This window comes from Chiloscyllium plagiosum, unplaced genomic scaffold, assembly GCF_037043375.1.
Source record: "Chiloscyllium plagiosum isolate Xiang-an unplaced genomic scaffold, Cpla_swu_hap1 HiC_scaffold_2, whole genome shotgun sequence".
In the NCBI taxonomy this organism is placed as follows: Eukaryota; Metazoa; Chordata; class Chondrichthyes; order Orectolobiformes; family Hemiscylliidae; genus Chiloscyllium; species Chiloscyllium plagiosum.
This window is the reverse complement of record NW_028270140.1, coordinates 139,632,366-139,650,634: the sequence shown is the minus strand read 5'-3', so window position 1 is coordinate 139,650,634 and position 18,269 is coordinate 139,632,366. Positions and strand designations below refer to the sequence as shown.

The window sequence follows — 18,269 nt, the reverse complement described above, 5'->3', positions numbered from 1 at the left end:
GAAAGGTGAGTGCAGGTGGGGGGTAATAGTGATAGATTGGTGGGGAGGGTGGAGCGGATAGTTGGGAAGGAATATAGACAGATTTATCCATGCTGACCAGATATCCTAAATTAATCTAATCCCATTTGCCAGCACTTGGCCCATATCCCTCTGAACCCTTCCTATTCATGTGCCATTCGGATGCCTGTTAAGTGTACCAGCCTCCACCACTTCCTCTGGCTGCTCATTCCATACATGCACCACAAACTGTGAGAAAAAAGTTGCCCCTTAAGTACATTGTAAATCTTTCCCCTGTCACCCTAACCTCTGCAACAAATGGACTGTGGTAACTAAAAAAATCTAGAATCAAGATTTACTCACAGTTTCTACAGTACGTAACATGAAAGGCCACTTCTGCTCCCAAACCCCATCACATAAATATATAATAACCCAGAATGAAGAAATGTCATTTGGTCCTTACACCGTCCCACCTCGATGCCTCTTGAGCTGAGGTCACTACCTTCCCGAGGTCAACTTGGAATGGGCAATAAATGCACCCAATCAGTGAAACCCACATCTCCAAATGTATTTATAAAAGTGTTATATGATCCTGAATGGCCCCAACAGGTTAGACTTGGAAAGGATGTTTCCTCTTATGGGTGAGCCCTCACTGCCTATCCCCATTGATACCCATTGGTTCTACTCCCCTGCAGGATTTAACATCTTCCTGCTGGCTCCCAACTTTTCCCTCAACACCAGATTCAAGATACACCACTAACCATCAAAGACCCGATAACACCCTCTCTCGATAACTTCTCCTATGCACAGAACACAACAATTTCCTCCCTGCACGACCAGGTATCCATTTCTTCCTCGGGACCTAAAAATTCCCTTCTCCCATGTCCTGACATCGTTCTCCCTCAGGACTCTGACACCACATCACTCCTTTCCCAGGTATGATGCATCTACTTCATGCTTAGACCCGATCGATACTCCTTACCTGCCTAACCTAACTTAAACACTCAATAGTACTGGTGTCCTTCTCACCTTTTTCCTGGCATGTTACCCGCCTCCCCACCTCCCACTGGGAATCCTGATACCCTATCCACTTGGTACTCTACCCCACTTGGTAGTCTACTTGACTTGGTACGCTACTCAGTTGGTACATTACCCTCACATGTACTTATACAATCACAGGAGCTATCAATATGGCTGTCTGTGATGCTGGACATTTTAATGATTGAATATTGCTGTGGAAATTGGAGCCTGGTTTACCTTGTATCCTGGACTACCAGGGTACATTTAAGCTACACTCTACAATTTCAGAGATTGGAATCTCCTGACAGAAATGTGCATCTCTCTATTACTGCAAAAAAAAAGGAGCAGAATGGCAATCTGACTTTGATAATCTAGAATCAAGATTTACTCACAGTTTCTACAGTACGTAACATGAAAGGCCACTTCTGCTCCCAAACCCCATCACATAAATATATAATAACCCAGAATGAAGAAATGTCATTTGGTCCTTACACCTGTCCCACCTCGATGCCTCTTGAGCTGAGGTTGTCCTCCTTAAAGCTAAAGATTCCAGGCATTACTGGTGAATCGGGTAAGGTAAATGCAGAGCCTTCTTCACCTTCTACTGCAACATCAGTGGTGCATATCTTTCATGCAACAAGTAAAAGCAAGCTTATGTTCATATAAAGCAAAAAGTGACCCTTTTAATAACATTCAGAAAAGGTAACTTTTCGACTAGAGGGCTGCCCCTGGAGATCTTGGCAAGAGACTGGATTGTGGCAGGGCGATGTCTATTATTTTCCCCTCTGCCTCCAAACCCACCACACCCACTGCTGAGACAATTCCATACCAAGTATCTGATATATTCAGTGGAAATAAGAGTGTTGCATTGCCTTTTTAATCCATTCACGGGATATGGGTGTTGCCTGCTGCACCAGCATTTGTTGCTCATCCCTAATTGTCTGGAGAAGCAAGCTTGTCCATGGTCATTCTGTCAGTGCTTTCAGCTGGCTAACCATCTCACTGTGGTAGAGAGCTCAGCATTTATTTAGGTTTTGATGCCTATCCGCAGTGTCAGTCTTCCCTTCATGAAGAACTATGGCTTTGTAAAGCTTCAGTTGTTTGCAGTTTAAACTTGTGTGTTGGGAGAGAGGTGGAATATGATGTGCAAGGTGGCTAAGTCATTTGGATGAGAATTTAGGAGAAGGATTATGAAGTTTGTAGATGTCACCAAAATTGGTGATATAGTGGACAGTGAAGAAGATAATCTAAGATTACAAAGGGATCTTGATCAATTCAGTGAATGCGCTGAGGAGTGGTAGATGGAGTTTAAATTGGATAAATGTGAGGTATTGCATTTTAGTAAAATAAACAAGGACTTTAATTGTTAATGGTAGGACCCTGGCTAGTGTTATTGAAGAGAGAGACCTAGCGGTTCAGGTCCATAGTTCTTTGAAAGTTGCATCACGGGTAGACAGGGTGGTTAAGAAGGCGTTTGGCACGCTTATCTTCGTTGTTCATTCCTTTGAGTATAGGAGTTGGAACGTCATGTTGAGATTGTACAGGCTGCTGGTGAGCTATGGAGTGCTATGTACAATTCTGGTGATCCGGTTATAGGAAACGGTTCAGAAAAGATTTACCAGATGTTGCCGGGACTGGAGGTTTTGAGTTATAAAGATAAGCTGGGACTTTTTTTACTGGAGCATAGAAGGTTGAGGACCTTATAGAGTTTTATAAAATCATGAGGGGCATAGATGAGGTAAATAGCAAAGGTATTTTCCCTAGGTGCATGAGTTCAAAACTAGGGAACATATTTTTAAGGTAGATGAGAAAGATTTAAAAGGGATCTGAGGGGCAATGTTTCCACACAAAGGGTGGTTTGTGTGTGGAATGAACTGTCAGAGGAAGAGGTAGATGCAGTACACTTACTACATTTAAAAGACATTTGGATAGGTACAAAAATAGGAAATGTTTAGAGGGATATGGGAAAACTGCAGGCAAGAGGGACAAGCTTAGCTTGGAAGACTTGGTCAGCATGGATGATTTGGACTGAAGGGTCTATTTCCATGCCGTATGACTCTAAGTATATTTGGTGACAGAATTGGTATGGCCTGTTTTACATCATCACCCACTGTAAAAGTAACACCCCGACTTTTGCCCTTCTGAAGACCTCTGTGCATTGTATACAGATGCAAATCACTGCATGGGTTAATATTGTCGCCAAAGTTACAGGAAAGGAAGATTATTAATTCAATAATGTTCCTTAAGAAATTTACAAAGGTAAATTATTAGTACAGTTTTGCAAAAGATATGCCTGCCCCATTGTAACATGGAAGGAAATAATTTCTGGTAAGTGTTACATCTTATTATGTATAAATAAGGCATGGTAGCTCAGTGATCAGCACTGCTGCCTCACAGCGCCAGGGACCCAGGTTCGATTCCAGCCTCGGTTGACTGTCTGTGTGGAGTTTGCACATTCTCCCTGTGTCTGTGTGGGTTTCTTCCAGATGCTCCAATTTCCTCCCACAATCCAAAGATGTGCAGGTCAGCTGATTTGTCCATGCTAAATTGCCCGTAGGGATGTGTAGGTTAGGTGCATTGGTTGGGGCAAATATAGGGTAGGGGAATGGGTCTGGTGGGTTACTCTTTGGAGAGTCGGTGTGGATTTGTTGGGCCAAAGGGCCTGTTTCCATACTCTAGGAATTCTAAAGTAGTATCTGGCTATCTGCATAATAGAAGCAACTTAAATCATAAATGAGACCATTATGACGCAAGGTCAATTTGCAGATGCAGTGTTCTTCTGGTAAAACGTATGCACAGCATTGAGGCTTCTTACTCTCCAAATTATGAAATTACAGCAGAGGTGGTCCTCAGAAGTTGTGCTGCTGTGTGACATTGTAATATTATTCTGTTGTCAGAGAAATGTGGCATCTAATAAGGTGGAGCTGCTGAGCTTTTCTTTAGGGAAGCCACATCTGAAATCATTGTCCAAATGAACATCACTGGGAACGGAGAAGTCAGCAGCTTCTCCAAAGCTCAGGGCTAATCTGCGATATTCATAGCAGGTAACACTGCACTTCAATGACATTAAATTTCAGTAAGAACACAGACAGCATCACATAATGGAAGAAAAGACTGAAGATGGTTATTTGAAGCATTGTCTGAACAATTGGCTTTCTGAGTTTGTTTCCATATGAAAGACCTTTCCTACAGAGAGCATCTTTGCGTATGCATGGCTAGTTGTTAATTTAATTCTCCTTAACAAATGGAGGTTATACTTTCTAGCCAAGAAATGCAGGGGAGATTGAGGAGACTGGCCCTGTATCAACTTTGTGTTGAGAACAATGGGAGGCAACTTCATTGAAACTTAGAAAATCTTTAAAGGGTCACAATAAATCACAGAAAAGGAATTTCTTCATTCAAACACTAGTGAATTGGGCTTATTCATTTCAGAGACCAATAGATTTCTAGATATTGAATGTGTCAAGGGATATCGGGTAAGTGCAAAAATTGGCATTAAAGTCGATGATAGAGGAGTCAGCCAGAAGGTTTTAATGATCCCTTATGTTCCTTTGATTCTTCTCATTAATTAATATAGTTTACTCTGCGTTTCTATCAGCAATACGGCCAATTTTCTAGCACAATTACATCCCAGAAATGTAGATAGTGAAAATGAAGAGGTATTGCAGATGAGCCATGGTGCACAAACAGGGAGTGGAAGTGGCAATGGTGGAAAAGGCCAACGAGCCTGTGAGAAGCTCAGCACACCAACCATTTCTGTAATTTCAGTCACTTCACAAAAGGTAGATTGCTATCAGAGGATTGTCATCAAAAGTGAGCAGAATCACATGCAGAAGGAGGCCATTTGGCCCATCAGGTCTACACTGGTTCCCTGAATATTTTAACTTGCTGCCAACCACCTGCTTTTTCTCTGTAACTCTTCACTTTAGTACTATTTAAATAACCTTCCAGTGCCCTCTAAAATATCTCAAATGAACCTGCCTCTCTTACACTTGCAGGGGCTGCATTTCAGACAATATTCCAAAGCTTTAAACCACACACCAAGGTCTAAGGTATCAAAATACATCTGGAAAAGCAAGGGTTCCCACATTGATCCTTGGGGAATTCCACTGTAAACCATCTTGCAGCCTGCAAAATACTCAATAACTGTTATTCTCTGTTTTCTATCCCTCAGCCAATTTTGTATCCATGTTGCAATTGTCCCTTCCACTCCATGACCTACAAATTTCCTGACACGCTTGTGTGTGACACTGTATCGAATGTCTTTTGTAAGTCATGCCATTCAACAGCATTACCCTCATCAACACGTTCTGTTACCTCTGTAAAACTTTCCAGCAGGCTAGTTAGGTATTATTTTCCCATACTGACCTTCCCAAATCTGAATAACTGCTTCCAGAAGTTACCCTGCCACTGAAGTCAAACTGACCATTCTGTAATCGTTGGGCCAATCACTACAACCTTCTTTTTGAACAAAAATGTAATGTTTATAACTATCCAGTTCTCTGGCATCATCCAAGAAATTCATGGAAGATTGAAAGGTAATTCCAGTATTTCTGTAATTTCCTCTCTCACTTATTGACTCACCAACATTAAGTACCAACAGCTTCTCCAATACCTCCTCCTTGGCAATTTTAAAGCTTTTTCTTGACTGAGTTTTTTCCCTCTTGTCACCATGGCTGAGACAGCATCTGCTTCACGGGTAAAGACAGATGCAAAGGATTATTTTAATTCCACAACCTGCTGCTTTACTCTAAATATAAATCTGCTTTTTTGGTCCCTAATCAGCCCTACTCCTCCTCTTATCATCCTGTTACAATTGATAAATAGTAAAACCTCATAGAAGACTTTGTAATTCCCCTTTAAGTCAGCTGCCAGATATCTTTCATAATTCCTCTTTGTTTCTCATGTTTGTTTCTTCAGCTCCCTCCAGATTCTTTGGTATTCAGCTTTGTTCTCACTTATATTCACTACCTAACACCTGCCATGAACACATGTTTTTCTTCTTTGATTACATTTTGTTACTATCTACTTTGTCTTCCAGGGAGCTCTGGAGTTTATGTCCTGTCTGAAATAACTCCATGAAGGCCAATGTCCTGTCACCAAGTCGGCCTTTATTTACATGTGCATTGTACATGACACTGACCAGCTAGCTCAGAGCCAGCTCTCAGAGTGAGCAGAACCTCTGACACACCTGTTTATACCTGTCAGCCAGGGCTCCCTGATTGGACCAAGTTAACATCTCCAGTCAGGGAACTCATATCCTCTGGGGTCTACCTGCCTGACCTCATTCCAACCATTATTCTATCTTTCCTTTTAAGAGCATATGCCTTGACTGCGCCTCAACTATTTCCTCATTGAAGGTAACCCATTGTTCAGCTACTGCTTCTTGTGGCTAACTTTGTTTAGACCAGTCTATCTGGCCCAGCTCTTTTCTTGCCCCATTTAGGTCTGCTTTCCCCAGTTGATTACTGTTACTTTGGATTGACTGATGTAATTTTCTATCATTATGCTAAACATCATGATATAATGTCTCCTAAATATCATCTCACTGCCCATTGATCTATATGGCACACTGTATTCCCAAGAACCAGGTCTAGCAGCACCTCCTTTCCTATGGTCAAGAGACATATTGCTGTAAAAAATTCTCCTGGACACTAGGGGCAGCACAGTGGGTCAATGGAAGTCCTTGGATGCTGCCTGAACTGCTGTGCTCTTCCAGCACCACTAATCCAGAACCCAATGGTTAGCACTGCTGCCTCACAGCACCAGGGACCTGGGTTCAATTCCAGCCTTGGGTGACTCTCTGCATGGGATTTGTACATTCTTCCCATGTCTGCATGGGTTCCCTCTGGGTGCTCCGGTTTACTCCCACAGTCTAAAGATGTGCAGGTTAGGTGAATTGGCCATGCTTAATTGCCCGCAGTGTTAGGTACATTAGTTAGGGGGAATGGGTCTGGGTGGGTTACTCTTTGGAGAGTCGGTGTGGACTGGTTGGGCCAAAAAGTCCTGTTACCACACTGCCGGGAATCTAATCTAAGAACATTTGCCTCTCAATGTCGCTTACACTACCACTGTCCCAGTTGATATATGAACAGTTAAAGTCACTCATTATAATGCTCTAATGCAGTTGTGTGGAAGAATTAATTAACAAGACCAGCAGATATGGATGAACAACTGTCTGTACTATAGCCTAAGTAAAGCAAGTCCTGTGACGTACCATATATAGTCCCATATAATGCTAGCTATGGCACTAATATTGCATAAATTCTTCTGCTGCTATTGAGGCTAAGGGTTCAAGTCTTAAAGATGTTTTCTTAGTTGACTTTGACCTCCTGCAAGGTCACAATACAGCCAGCCTTCGGGCAGTGCTCATGGGTTTCTTAGCTCCGACTAAAAGTGATGTTTCACACAGGTCAGTGGACAGTGATATTTCACACAGGACAGTGGACTTGCTTGGGGATTGCCGGCAGTCAGAAGCATGACTCCTGCCAAGCACTGCAGCAAGTTACAACAACAGTGGACACAACGCTATTGCCACGCTGTCCACAGAATCTCTTTTCTTGAATTCACTTTTAGGATATGGGCATCAATTGTAGGACTAGTGTTTATTGCCTGACCCTAGTTACCCTTAGGTGGAGGAAGTGAACCTCTATCTTGAATCACTACAGATTATTTCATAGAATCCCTACAGTGTGGAAGCAGGCCATTCAGCCCATCAAGCCCACATCAATCCTTTGATAGCATCGCACTCCTCCAACCCTATGCTTATAACCTTGCATTTCCCATGGCTAATATTGCTGGTCTGCACCTCCTTGGACACTAGGGGCAATTTGGCAAGGCCAATCCACATAACCTGCAAATCTATGGACTGTTGGAGGAAACTGGAGCACCCAGAGTAAATCCACACAGACACGGGGAGAGTGTGCAAACTCCACATAGACAGTCGCCCAAGGATGGAATTGAGCCCAGATCCGTGGCACCGTGGGGCAGCAATGCTAACCACTGAGCCACCGTGTCAACCCTATTTCATGAAAGTACAATCACTGTGCCCTCAGCTCAATGTGAACGAAAGACAAGTCCAAGTTGGTGCTTAACTGGGATGGGATTGTGTTGCCATCTACTTGCCACCAATGCCCTTCTGGAACATTGAAGGATACAGAGTTGATAAATGCTGACAAGAAAACTTGGTGAGTTGCTGTGGAATGCAGATGTTACCATCATATGGATGGTATACACTACTGCAGTGTGCTGGCACAGGAGGGAGTGATTGTTTAAAATTGTGGATGGGGTGCCAATCACATGGACTACTTGGATGGTGACAGTGAAGCTCCATCCATTCAAGCAACTGCAAGATATTCCCTCACACTAGCATAAATGGAACACACTCTAAGTGTTGGACAACTACAAATAGAGAATGCTGGAGAAACTCTGCAATTATGGCAGCATCTGTGAAGAGAGGTGGAGAGATACACAAAATCAACATTTTGGGTCCAATATGTCTCTTTAAAGAAGAGTAGCTGCCAGACCTGCTGAGTTTCTCCAGAAGATTTTTTTTTAAATTGAATTCCATCAGACTCCTGACTTTAGGTTTGTGGACTGCCCAGTTGGGAGGTGAGTTACTCATGGCAAATGACCCTACCTTTGACCTTATCACTATGGCATATTACTGGTCTACCTGAGCATCTCATTTTGATTTCCCAAAAGCATTAAATCACCATACTTCTCCAGCAATACATAATCACCTGTACTTAGACGATTCAGTTGATTTTGTGTTCAATGTCACAGACATTCCACTAATAAAATATATTATCCTTTGATGGGATGCATTACTCACCAGACTGACTGCTGGAATGAGATGAGATTGACACCAAGCCTGCATTCTTCATGAGTTTAGAAGAATGAGAATGATCTAATTGGAATACATACAGTTTTGTCAGAGTTTTGTCACTATCGAGGGGAATTGGGATATTGCTTTTCCTGATATATATTAATAATCTGGATCTTGGTATGCAGGGGACGGTTTTATATTTTGCCAATGATATGAACCTTGGAAAAATTATAAATTGTAAGGAGGATAATGTAGAACTTCAGAAGGACATTGGCAAGTTGATGGAGTGAATGGGTAGATGGCCCTTGATTATTTTAATTCATTCATAATGTCAATGCAGGGAACTGTGAGATGATGCATATCAATAGGAAGAACATTGAAAGAAAATATTTAATAAGCTGTACAATTCTAAAGGGGGTGCAGGAACAGAGACTTGAGTGAATGCATGTGTATAGACTATTGAATGTGGCAGGACAGGTGGAGAGAGCAGTAAGTGAAGCATAAAAGTGAAGCATAGAGATTGAGGTGGCACAATGGCTCAGTGGTTAGCACTGCTGCCTCACAATACTAGGGACCTGGGTTCAATTCTGTCTCAGGCAACTGTCTGTGTGAGTTTGCATATTCTCCCTGTGTCTGTGTGGGCTTCCTCCCACAAACCAAAGACGTGCAGGCCAGGTGAATTGGCTATGCCAAAGTGTTACGTGCATCAGTCAGGGGAAAATGTAGGGCGATGGGTTACTCTTTGGAGGGTTGATGTGGACTTGTGGGGCCAAACGGCCTGTTTCCATACTGTAGGGAATACATATAAAATAGCCTCTATTTTTTTTATGAGAGGTATTAAGTCCAAGAGCAAGGAACAATGTTAAAATTGTACAATACATTGGTTCGGCCGCATTTAGAATATTGTGTACAGTTCTGGTCGCCACATTACTAAAAGGATGTGGACACTTTGGAGAGAGTGCAGAGAAGGTTTATGAGGATGTTGCCTGGTATGGAAGGTGCTAGCTATGAAGAGAGGTTGAGTAGGTTAGGTGTGTTTTCATTAGAAAAAAGGAGATTGAGGGGGGACCTGACTGAGGTTTACAAAATCATGAAGGCTATAGACAGGGTGGAGAGAGACAAGCTTTATCCCAGGGTGAAGGATTCAATGACGAGTGGTCATGCTTTCAAGGTAAGAGGTGAAAGGTTTAAGGGGGATATGCGAAGCAAGTACTTTACACAGAGGGGGGTGGGCGTCTGGAACGCGTTGCCAGCAGAGGTGGTCGAGGCAGGCACGGTAGATTCATTTAAGATGCATCTGGGCAAATGCATGAGTAGATGGGGAGCAGAGGGATACAGATGCTTAGGAATTGACCGACAGGTTTAGACAGTACTATTGGATCGGCTCAGCTTGGAGGGCTGAAGGGCCTGTTCCTGGGCTGTAAATTTTCTTTGTTCTTTGTTCTTTGAGGTGGTGTTGCACTTGTATAAGACACTTGTTAGACTTCAAGGGGAGTGCTGTGTACAGTTGTGGATGCAAATTGGAGGTGTAGTGGACAGTGAAGAGGGTTACCTCAGATTACAACTGGATCTTGACCAGATGGGCCAATGGGCAGAGAACTGGCAGATGGAGTTTAATTCAGATAAATGCGAGGTGCTGCATTTTGGGAAAGCAAATCTTAGCAGGACTTATACACCTAATGGTAAGGTCCTAGGGAGTGTTACTGAACAAAGAGACCTTGGAGTGCAGGTTCATAGCTCCTTGAAAGTGGAGTGGCAGGGAGATAGGATAGTGAAGAAGGCGTTTGGTATGCTTTCCTTTCTTGGTCAGAGTATTGAGTACAGGAGTTGGGAGGTCATGTTACGGCTGTACTGGACATTGATTAGGCTACTGTTGGAATATTGCGTGTAATTCTAATCTCCTTCATATCGGAAAGATGTTGTGAAACTTGAAAAGGTTCAGAAAAGATTTACAAGAATGTTGCCAGGGTTGGACGATTTGAGCTATAGGGAGAGGCTGAACAGGCTGGGGCTGTTTTCCCTGGAGCGTCGGAGGCTGAGGGGTGACCTTATTGAGGTTTACAAAACTATGAGGGGCATGGATAGGGTAAATAGGCAAAGTCTTTTCCCTGTGGTCGGGGAGTCCAGAACTAGAGGGTATAGGTTTAGGGTGACAGGGGCAAGATATGGAAGAGACTTAAGGGGCAACTTCTTCATGCAGAGGGTGGTACGTGTTTGGAATGAGCTGCCACAGGAAGTGGTGGAGGCTGGTACAACTGCAATATCTAAGAGGCATTTGGATGGGTATATGAATAGGAAGGGTTTGGAGGGATATGGAGCGGGTGCTGGCAGGTGGGACTAGATTGGGTTGGAATATCTGGTCGACACGGATGGGTTGGACCGAAGGGTCTGTTTCCATGCTGTACATCTCTATGACTCTTTGACTCTATGACATGTTAGGAAAGATGTGAATGTATTGGAGAGAATGCAGAAGTGATGTATAAGGTTTCGGGCATGTTCCAAGCATGAGAAACCTCATTAATGAGGATAAATTGAAAAAGCTGGGACTGTTGCCCTTAGGGAGAAGAAGGTCATGAGGAAATTCAGTGGAGATTTCTAAAATCATGTGCAGACTGGATAGGGTGGACAGGGAGAAAGTATTCCCACACACAAAAGATTTAAAGTGAAAAAAAACCCAAAGAACTGCGGGTGCTGGAAATCAAAAACAGAAGCAGAAATTACTAGAAAAGCCCAGCAGCTCTGACAGCATCTGTGGAGATGAAACAGAGTTAACATTTTGAGTCCACTGACCCTTCCACATTTAAAGTGATGGGCAAATGAAGCAAGGGTGAAGTGAGGAAAATCTTTCTCCTACAATACTCAGGAATGCATTGTCTGAAAGAATGGTGGAGGCGGGCTCAGTTGAGACATTCAAGAGGAGACTGGATGATTATTTTGATAGAAATGAGGTGCAAGGATTTGGGAAAAGTCAGGAAGTAGATAATGATGCTCATTTGAAGAGGCAATGCGGGTACGATGGGGCGAAGCAAAAAAACTGAAAGACCAGTGGATGCTGGAAATCAGAAACAAAAATAAAAACCAGAAATTGCTGGAAAATCTCAGCAGGTCTGGGCAGCATCTATGGAGAGAAATTAGAGTTAACGTTTCCGGCCTGGTGATCCTTCTTCAAAATGTTCTGAATATTTTTTAAAAATGCGCTGTGTCTGTGTGAACCTCTGTGAAAACTCTAATAATTCCAATGTCCTCCACACAAGGGAACCTGTCAGGATGGAATGAGGGTTTGCTTGACCATGCCACCATTTATTGCCCATTGCTAAATGCCCTGTTAAGAGCCAACCACATTGGAGTCACATTGAGCCAGAGTCGTTGACTTTCTTTGGCAATCTCTGTGTTTGTTTCAGATTTTCAGCATCTGCGGTATTTTGCCTTTATTTGAGGAAGGCAGACTCCTTTCTCCAGTGGACATGAGTGAACTAGATTGTTTTTTACAACAATTGCTGATTATTACATGGGTGCCATTAAGCTAGCTTCACTTTAGACCCAACTTTTAAAAAAAATTAAATGTAAACTTTACCACTGCCATGCTAAGATTTGAACCCATGTCTGCAAAACCATTGGCATGGGTGCTCTGAATGCTTGGCTAGTGACATTGCCACTGTATCCCCTCACCTCTGAGGCCAGAAGTAGCTTGCCATGCTCTTAGGGCAAGTAATGATTGAATAATAAATGTTGCTGGAGAAAGTGAGGTCTGCAGATGCTGGAGATCAGAGATGGAAATGTGTTGCTGGAAAAGCGCAGCAGGTCAGGCAGCATCTAGGGAACAGGAGAATCGACGTTTCGGGCATTAGCCCTTCTTCAAGATTCCTGAAGAAGGGCTAATGCCCGAAACGTCGATTCTCCTGTTCCCTAGATGCTGCCTGACCTGCTGCGCTTTTCCAGCAACGCATTTCCATATCTAATAAATGTTGCCCTCCAGTGCCACCCTTAAGATCCTTTGATCGGAAATATGTTCCCAAATATATCAAGCTGGGAACCTGGCACATTCCATTAGTAGCTTCAAAATACAATACAGCACCACCTTCTTTGAAGAGTGTTGGCCTGGGACCAGGCATGATGGGCCATGCAAATGAATCCTGTTGGTATTCCTTAAACCTCTTAAAATGTTCCTGGAAACTGTTAGGTTAATATGGAATTCAGGGTTTCTAGGTTCAGGCTTAACTTATGGCCATTCCAGCACAATGTCACTGACCGAATGGGTAAAGAGAATTGGATCCCAATATCTGCCTGATATATGTCAAGTCATGTGATTTTCTATATGTCACAGAGGCTGGGTTATTTCTAAGACAGATGTCTTGAAGTTTATTAATACCATCAGGATTTCTACAAACTGAAATAAAATGTTTTTTTCCTCAGCTATGGTAGTCTCCTCAAAGCAAAAGAGAAAACAATCCTTCTAATTGAAAACTGAATGCCTGGCACTGTTTGTTTCTAAAAACTCTCCCAATATAAATGAACCAGGTCTAGGCGGATCTCAATGACTATGCGATCCTTGATTGGGGCTGTTAACCTTAGCCAATCAGGGAGCTCTGGCTGATATAAACAGGTGATAAGCCGGAAGGTGGGTAGGCCGTCCTGAATGCTATAGTCCTGGTTGGGAGAGGGTTGGGGAAACAGAACAGGCTGTCTTAAAGGTGGATGGAAGGGGCATGGGGTGGACCAAGAACTAGAAGGGTGTGGGGGTACTGCCTAAGAGTGGCTGGAAGGTGGGAGGGACGGGTGGGTTGCTGGGTTGGTGGGAGCAATCTGTATTCTATGCACTGTTTTTTTTTTCTAATTGGACTGTCTTATATGTATTTGCTACTGCTTCTTTTATGATGACTAAAAGTGTGGTTTGAGGTTTGTCCTCATTTCCCTGAAAACTGGTTGAATGGTGGGGTTTGGGGCCTGGCTTTGCCGCTCCCCTCCTTTGTAAATTGCTGTTTCTCTGTACACAGCTGTTAATGTTAATTGTTTTGTAAACTGTGCACAGTTTAATAAAATAAAAATAAGGTGATTCAGTAGAACTCCTCGGACTAAGGACTGGCTCTGAGCTGGCTGATCAGAGACCATGTACTGAACATAAGCAAGTAAAGAGCGATATGGTGATGGGATAACGGCCTCATTAACAATTTCCCATTATTCTCCAGAAGCTCATATTCTTCATTTGTTAAAGGAAACTAGCTCCAGAAAGCGAGACAAGTTAACCAGTAAACTCCTTCATTCTCAGACCAAAGTTCACATGCCACTGGTTCAAGATTCAAACTCCAGAATAAATGCCATTGCAATTAGACACTTTCTATCACGTTTGTGTGGATGTGCAGAGGGAAATTGGTGTCCATGTACGCTGATCCCTGAAAGTTGCCACCCAGGTTGTGAGCGCTGTTAAGAAGGCATGCGGTGTATTAGGTTTTATTATTAAAGGGATTGATTTCCGGAGCCGTAATATGCTGCAATTATACAAAATGCTCATGCGGCCGCACTTGGAATATTGTTTTCATTTCTAGTTGCTCCATTACAGGAAGGATGTGGAAGCATTGGAAAAGGTGCAGAGGAGATTTACCAGGATGTTGCCTGGTCTGAAGTAAAGATCTTATGAGGGAAGACTGAGGGACTTGGGTCTCTTCTCATTGGACAGAGAAGAAGGCTAACAGGAGATTTAACAGAGACATACAAAATGATCAGAGGATTAGATAGGGTGACAGTGAGAGCCTTTTTTCTAGGATGATGATGTCGGCTTGTACAGGGTGGGGGGCGTAGCTGCAAATTGAGGGGTGATAAATTTAAGAGAGATGTCAGAGGAAGGTTCTTTACTCAGAGTGGTAAGGGATAGAATGCCCTGCCTACCAATGTAGTTAACTAGGCCACATTAGGGGGCATTTAAACATCCCTTGGATAAGCATATGGATGACTATGGGATAGTGTAGGGGAATGGGCTTAGCTTAGTTCACAGGTTGGCGCAACATCGAGGGCTGAAGGGCCTGTTTTGCGCTGTATTGTTCTGTGTTCTATATGATATTTCAGACTTACATGTACAGCCTGGGTTCCTACTTACCTGGTGCAGCAGAAACATAGTTGATTCACTGAACTGAACTGTGAAAGGTAAAGTCACCATAGTTTTACCGGAGCATAGGGTTTCTGTCTCACTAATGGTGGTTTAACCTGCTGGTCACTATGCCTCAGGAAAGGGAAGAGGTTGAGAAGAGCCCATCAGGGTAACCTCAGGTATTGCAGGAATTGAACCCACACTGTTTTTGTTACTCTGCTTTGTTAACCATCTGAGTTAACAGACTAACAAGATGAAATACGGAGACCTTCAATACCAGACCATCACATCATGAGGTATTGTCACTGGGTCAATTTCTTGGGCCTCCCTCTGTAACAGCATTTTGGGATTACTTAAACCAAATTGAATGCAGCAGTTCACAAAGGCAAAGATAATCTGGCAGGAACAATACATGTTGGCACCGCCAATGAAATCCATATCCCAGAATTAGCATAAAATCAAGTATCTAGTTGTATTAGAGATATAGTTCCTTCCTTAGGTCTGTTGCATGCTGTCAGCATGGAAGTTCTTCAAATAAGGTCCGGTTGATTAGTCAGCCAAACAGCTTGCTATTGAGCAATTCAGGTTTCAATTGACTTGAATTTTCAATTCTAGCTCCTGACTTGGCATGGCATGTTCCAGAAAAGGCAATGCAGATTTTTGAAGGGCTAGGCCAATCGTTTGGCTTGCTATCTAATGAAAGGGTTCTGAAGACGGAGGGCCAACTGGAGGTGTCTCCAAATCCAGCACATTCAAGTGGGCATTGAATGATTGTTCAGATAAAAATGATGTGACCGTGATTGGGACAAAGCTGCCATTAGGTAATGCTGCTTGTTTGAAGAGACAATGGTCTGAATGGCCTCTCTCCGCACAGTAAGACATCTGTGATTCTGCAGCAACAGCTCCATTGGCTGAGATGGGAGCTTTAGCTCCTTAACTGAGTGACAGGAGGCCTTTTCTGAAGAGGTCAGTCCTGTGTCATTCAGAATGGCCACAGCTGACTGCCATTGATCTTGAGCAGGCACTGCCAGTAGCCAGACCTGTGGCTCAGTGACCATTATAGGCTAAGGTTGTTGGGGTGGGGGGGGGGAAGGGTGTGGAGGCCCTGGTATGACCCATTCGCCCTCCCCCACAATTTCTGCTTCAGGCCCTAAGCCCTGAATATTACTCAGGCTGAGGTGAAGCAGTCGACTGTCAACTGAAACGCTCAGGTGAGGAAAGAATGGGGCCTTAACAAGGATCTATGTTAAACAACAATATCCTGAAACAGTGTCCTGTTGGGCAATCGATCTGACCCTGAATGGCCCTTGTCAAAAATGGCTTAGAGTGGGATTGGTGATAAGGAATCAGCATCTGTTCCTTCCAATTTTGATGGCTGCCCACTTGAAAACCCAGTTCACTATCTGTAATCTTACTATGGTTGTTCATTGTAGATTAATATTGCGTCCATCCCAATGGATGAAGTAATGGTCAGAGCTCGAGTAGTTATTCACTGAAATAATAGATGATCAGAATCTGTGGCATCCCATTCAATAAGGAGACAGTTTGAAGATCAGACCATGCATAACCAGACAATACGGTACTCCCAACCTGCTTCCTAAAATGCATCATCATTTGTACCAACAAAACCTTCTTAATGTAATCATTGAATATGTCATTTTGCAAGCAACCATTGTTTGTGCCATCACGTGAATAGGATATCCCACATTTCCTACAGGTTGGATGAAAATCTCCATCCCAAGCCTCCACAATGTACTTACACACAACTGTTTACAATGAACTGGCATATCCAAATTTGTGGGAGTCCCACTCACCCTCCCAGTACAGGCCAAGCTGCATCTATACTCTTGTTGCTGTCAGGTTATAAGTTGCAGAATTTCAGTAAGCAAATCACCAGTATCTGCTGGGATACACTGTGAAATCTTATGCTACTGTCACAGTACAGAATTGGTTCTTTTCATAAACATCGTTAACCATTCAGGGCAAGCTTTGAAATTTGTAATGCCTGTCATTTTTGCTTCTTTTAGTGTGGAGATTCCAATAGAAGCTCTGTCCGTTCTGGCAATTTGAATTGATGCAATTTTCAATTTAATTTTCTAACTGGTCCCACAAGCCAGACTTTCCTCTGTTTGCACATTTGTTCTGATATATCCACCTAATGTGCAATGAGCTTCACACAATCCTGAACACGCCTCTCCAGTACCTTGAATTCTCAAACTGATGATCAATTTCAATGCAACCTCACTGGCTTTAAGATTGAGTGGGCTGTGTATCTGATGATCCATAAGACCATAGAACATAAGCAGGCCATTCAGCCCATCATGTTTGCTCCAGCATTTAGTGAGATAATGGTTGATCTGATAATCCTCTACTCCACTTTCCTCCATAACCCTTGATTTCCTCACTGATTAAAACGCTTTCTAACTCAGCCTCGAAAACGCTTATTGACCCAGCCTCAACAGGCCACTGTGCTATAAAGAATTCCAAAGATTCAGAAGCTTCTGGGAAAAGAAATTGCTTTAAGGTTAGGGTTGCTGCAGAGGTGGTAACCTTGATTACACATGTTGATGTCTGCAAACACAAGGAAATGAACAATTCCCTTCGAATGAGCAGGTTTGCACCAGTGGCAAGTGGGTATTGAGTTGAAAGAGTTTGAGGTTGACCAATACTCAAATAAATGCAATATGTAAGAAGACTTTAAAGGTAGATGTCCCACGAAGATGATATTAATTGAGAAGAGGGTTTTTACACACACACATCAATACACACACACACGTATACAATTACTGTTATAAAGCAGCTTCATGCACAAAAAAAATTACTCACCATGGTTGTCTCTGCAATTGAGCCAAAGCTGTTAATAAATATGTTGCAGCTGACATTAACAGGAGGGCCTGCAAAAATAATAAGCGAAAGAGTAAAGCTCAAACATTGCTTCCAAAAGGCGAAGCAAAATCAGAAACAAATTGTCTATCTGAATCAGTTTCATTCTTGACATCGAGAGAGCCCCTGAGACCTTGCTCACAGCTTCTTTTCCCTTTGCCTTTGATTCACTTACTCAGTCCTCTACCTTCCAGCCACTGTTTTTTTTCAGCTGGAAGAGATGTGTATGGCAGGCTCCTCAGTGGCGGTTGTTAAGAATAACCCAGTTTATAAGTGGTAATGAGACCACATACAAGGACTGAGCCTCTTTCTGTTCTGAAAGGAGACTGGGCAAAGAATGTAGCACATACAAGGTAAGTCGATATTCAGATAACAAGTGGTTACTGAACTGGTTTTGATTGACAGAAACACAAGCAATTTCCCCAGGGCATTTTCTGCCCTTTTGGGCCCAGGTTTCTT

General features: G+C 42.9%; 1 protein-coding gene and 1 long non-coding RNA gene across 3 annotated transcripts in view; one reads left to right on the top strand and one right to left on the bottom strand.

Annotated features, from left to right (window-relative positions):
- Nucleotides 1–18,269, bottom strand: part of glra3 (glycine receptor, alpha 3) — a 223,113-nt gene that overhangs the window by 98,455 nt on the left and 106,389 nt on the right. For both annotated transcript variants that reach the window (XM_043704625.2, XM_043704642.2), the window contains exon 3: nt 17,754–17,821. In XM_043704625.2, coding sequence (XP_043560560.2) covers nt 17,754–17,821 — 68 coding nt within the window. The remainder of the gene's footprint in view (nt 1–17,753; nt 17,822–18,269) is intronic.
- LOC148152002 (uncharacterized) overlaps nt 1–18,269 on the top strand; it is a 333,843-nt gene that overhangs the window by 298,951 nt on the left and 16,623 nt on the right. The window lies entirely within an intron of this gene.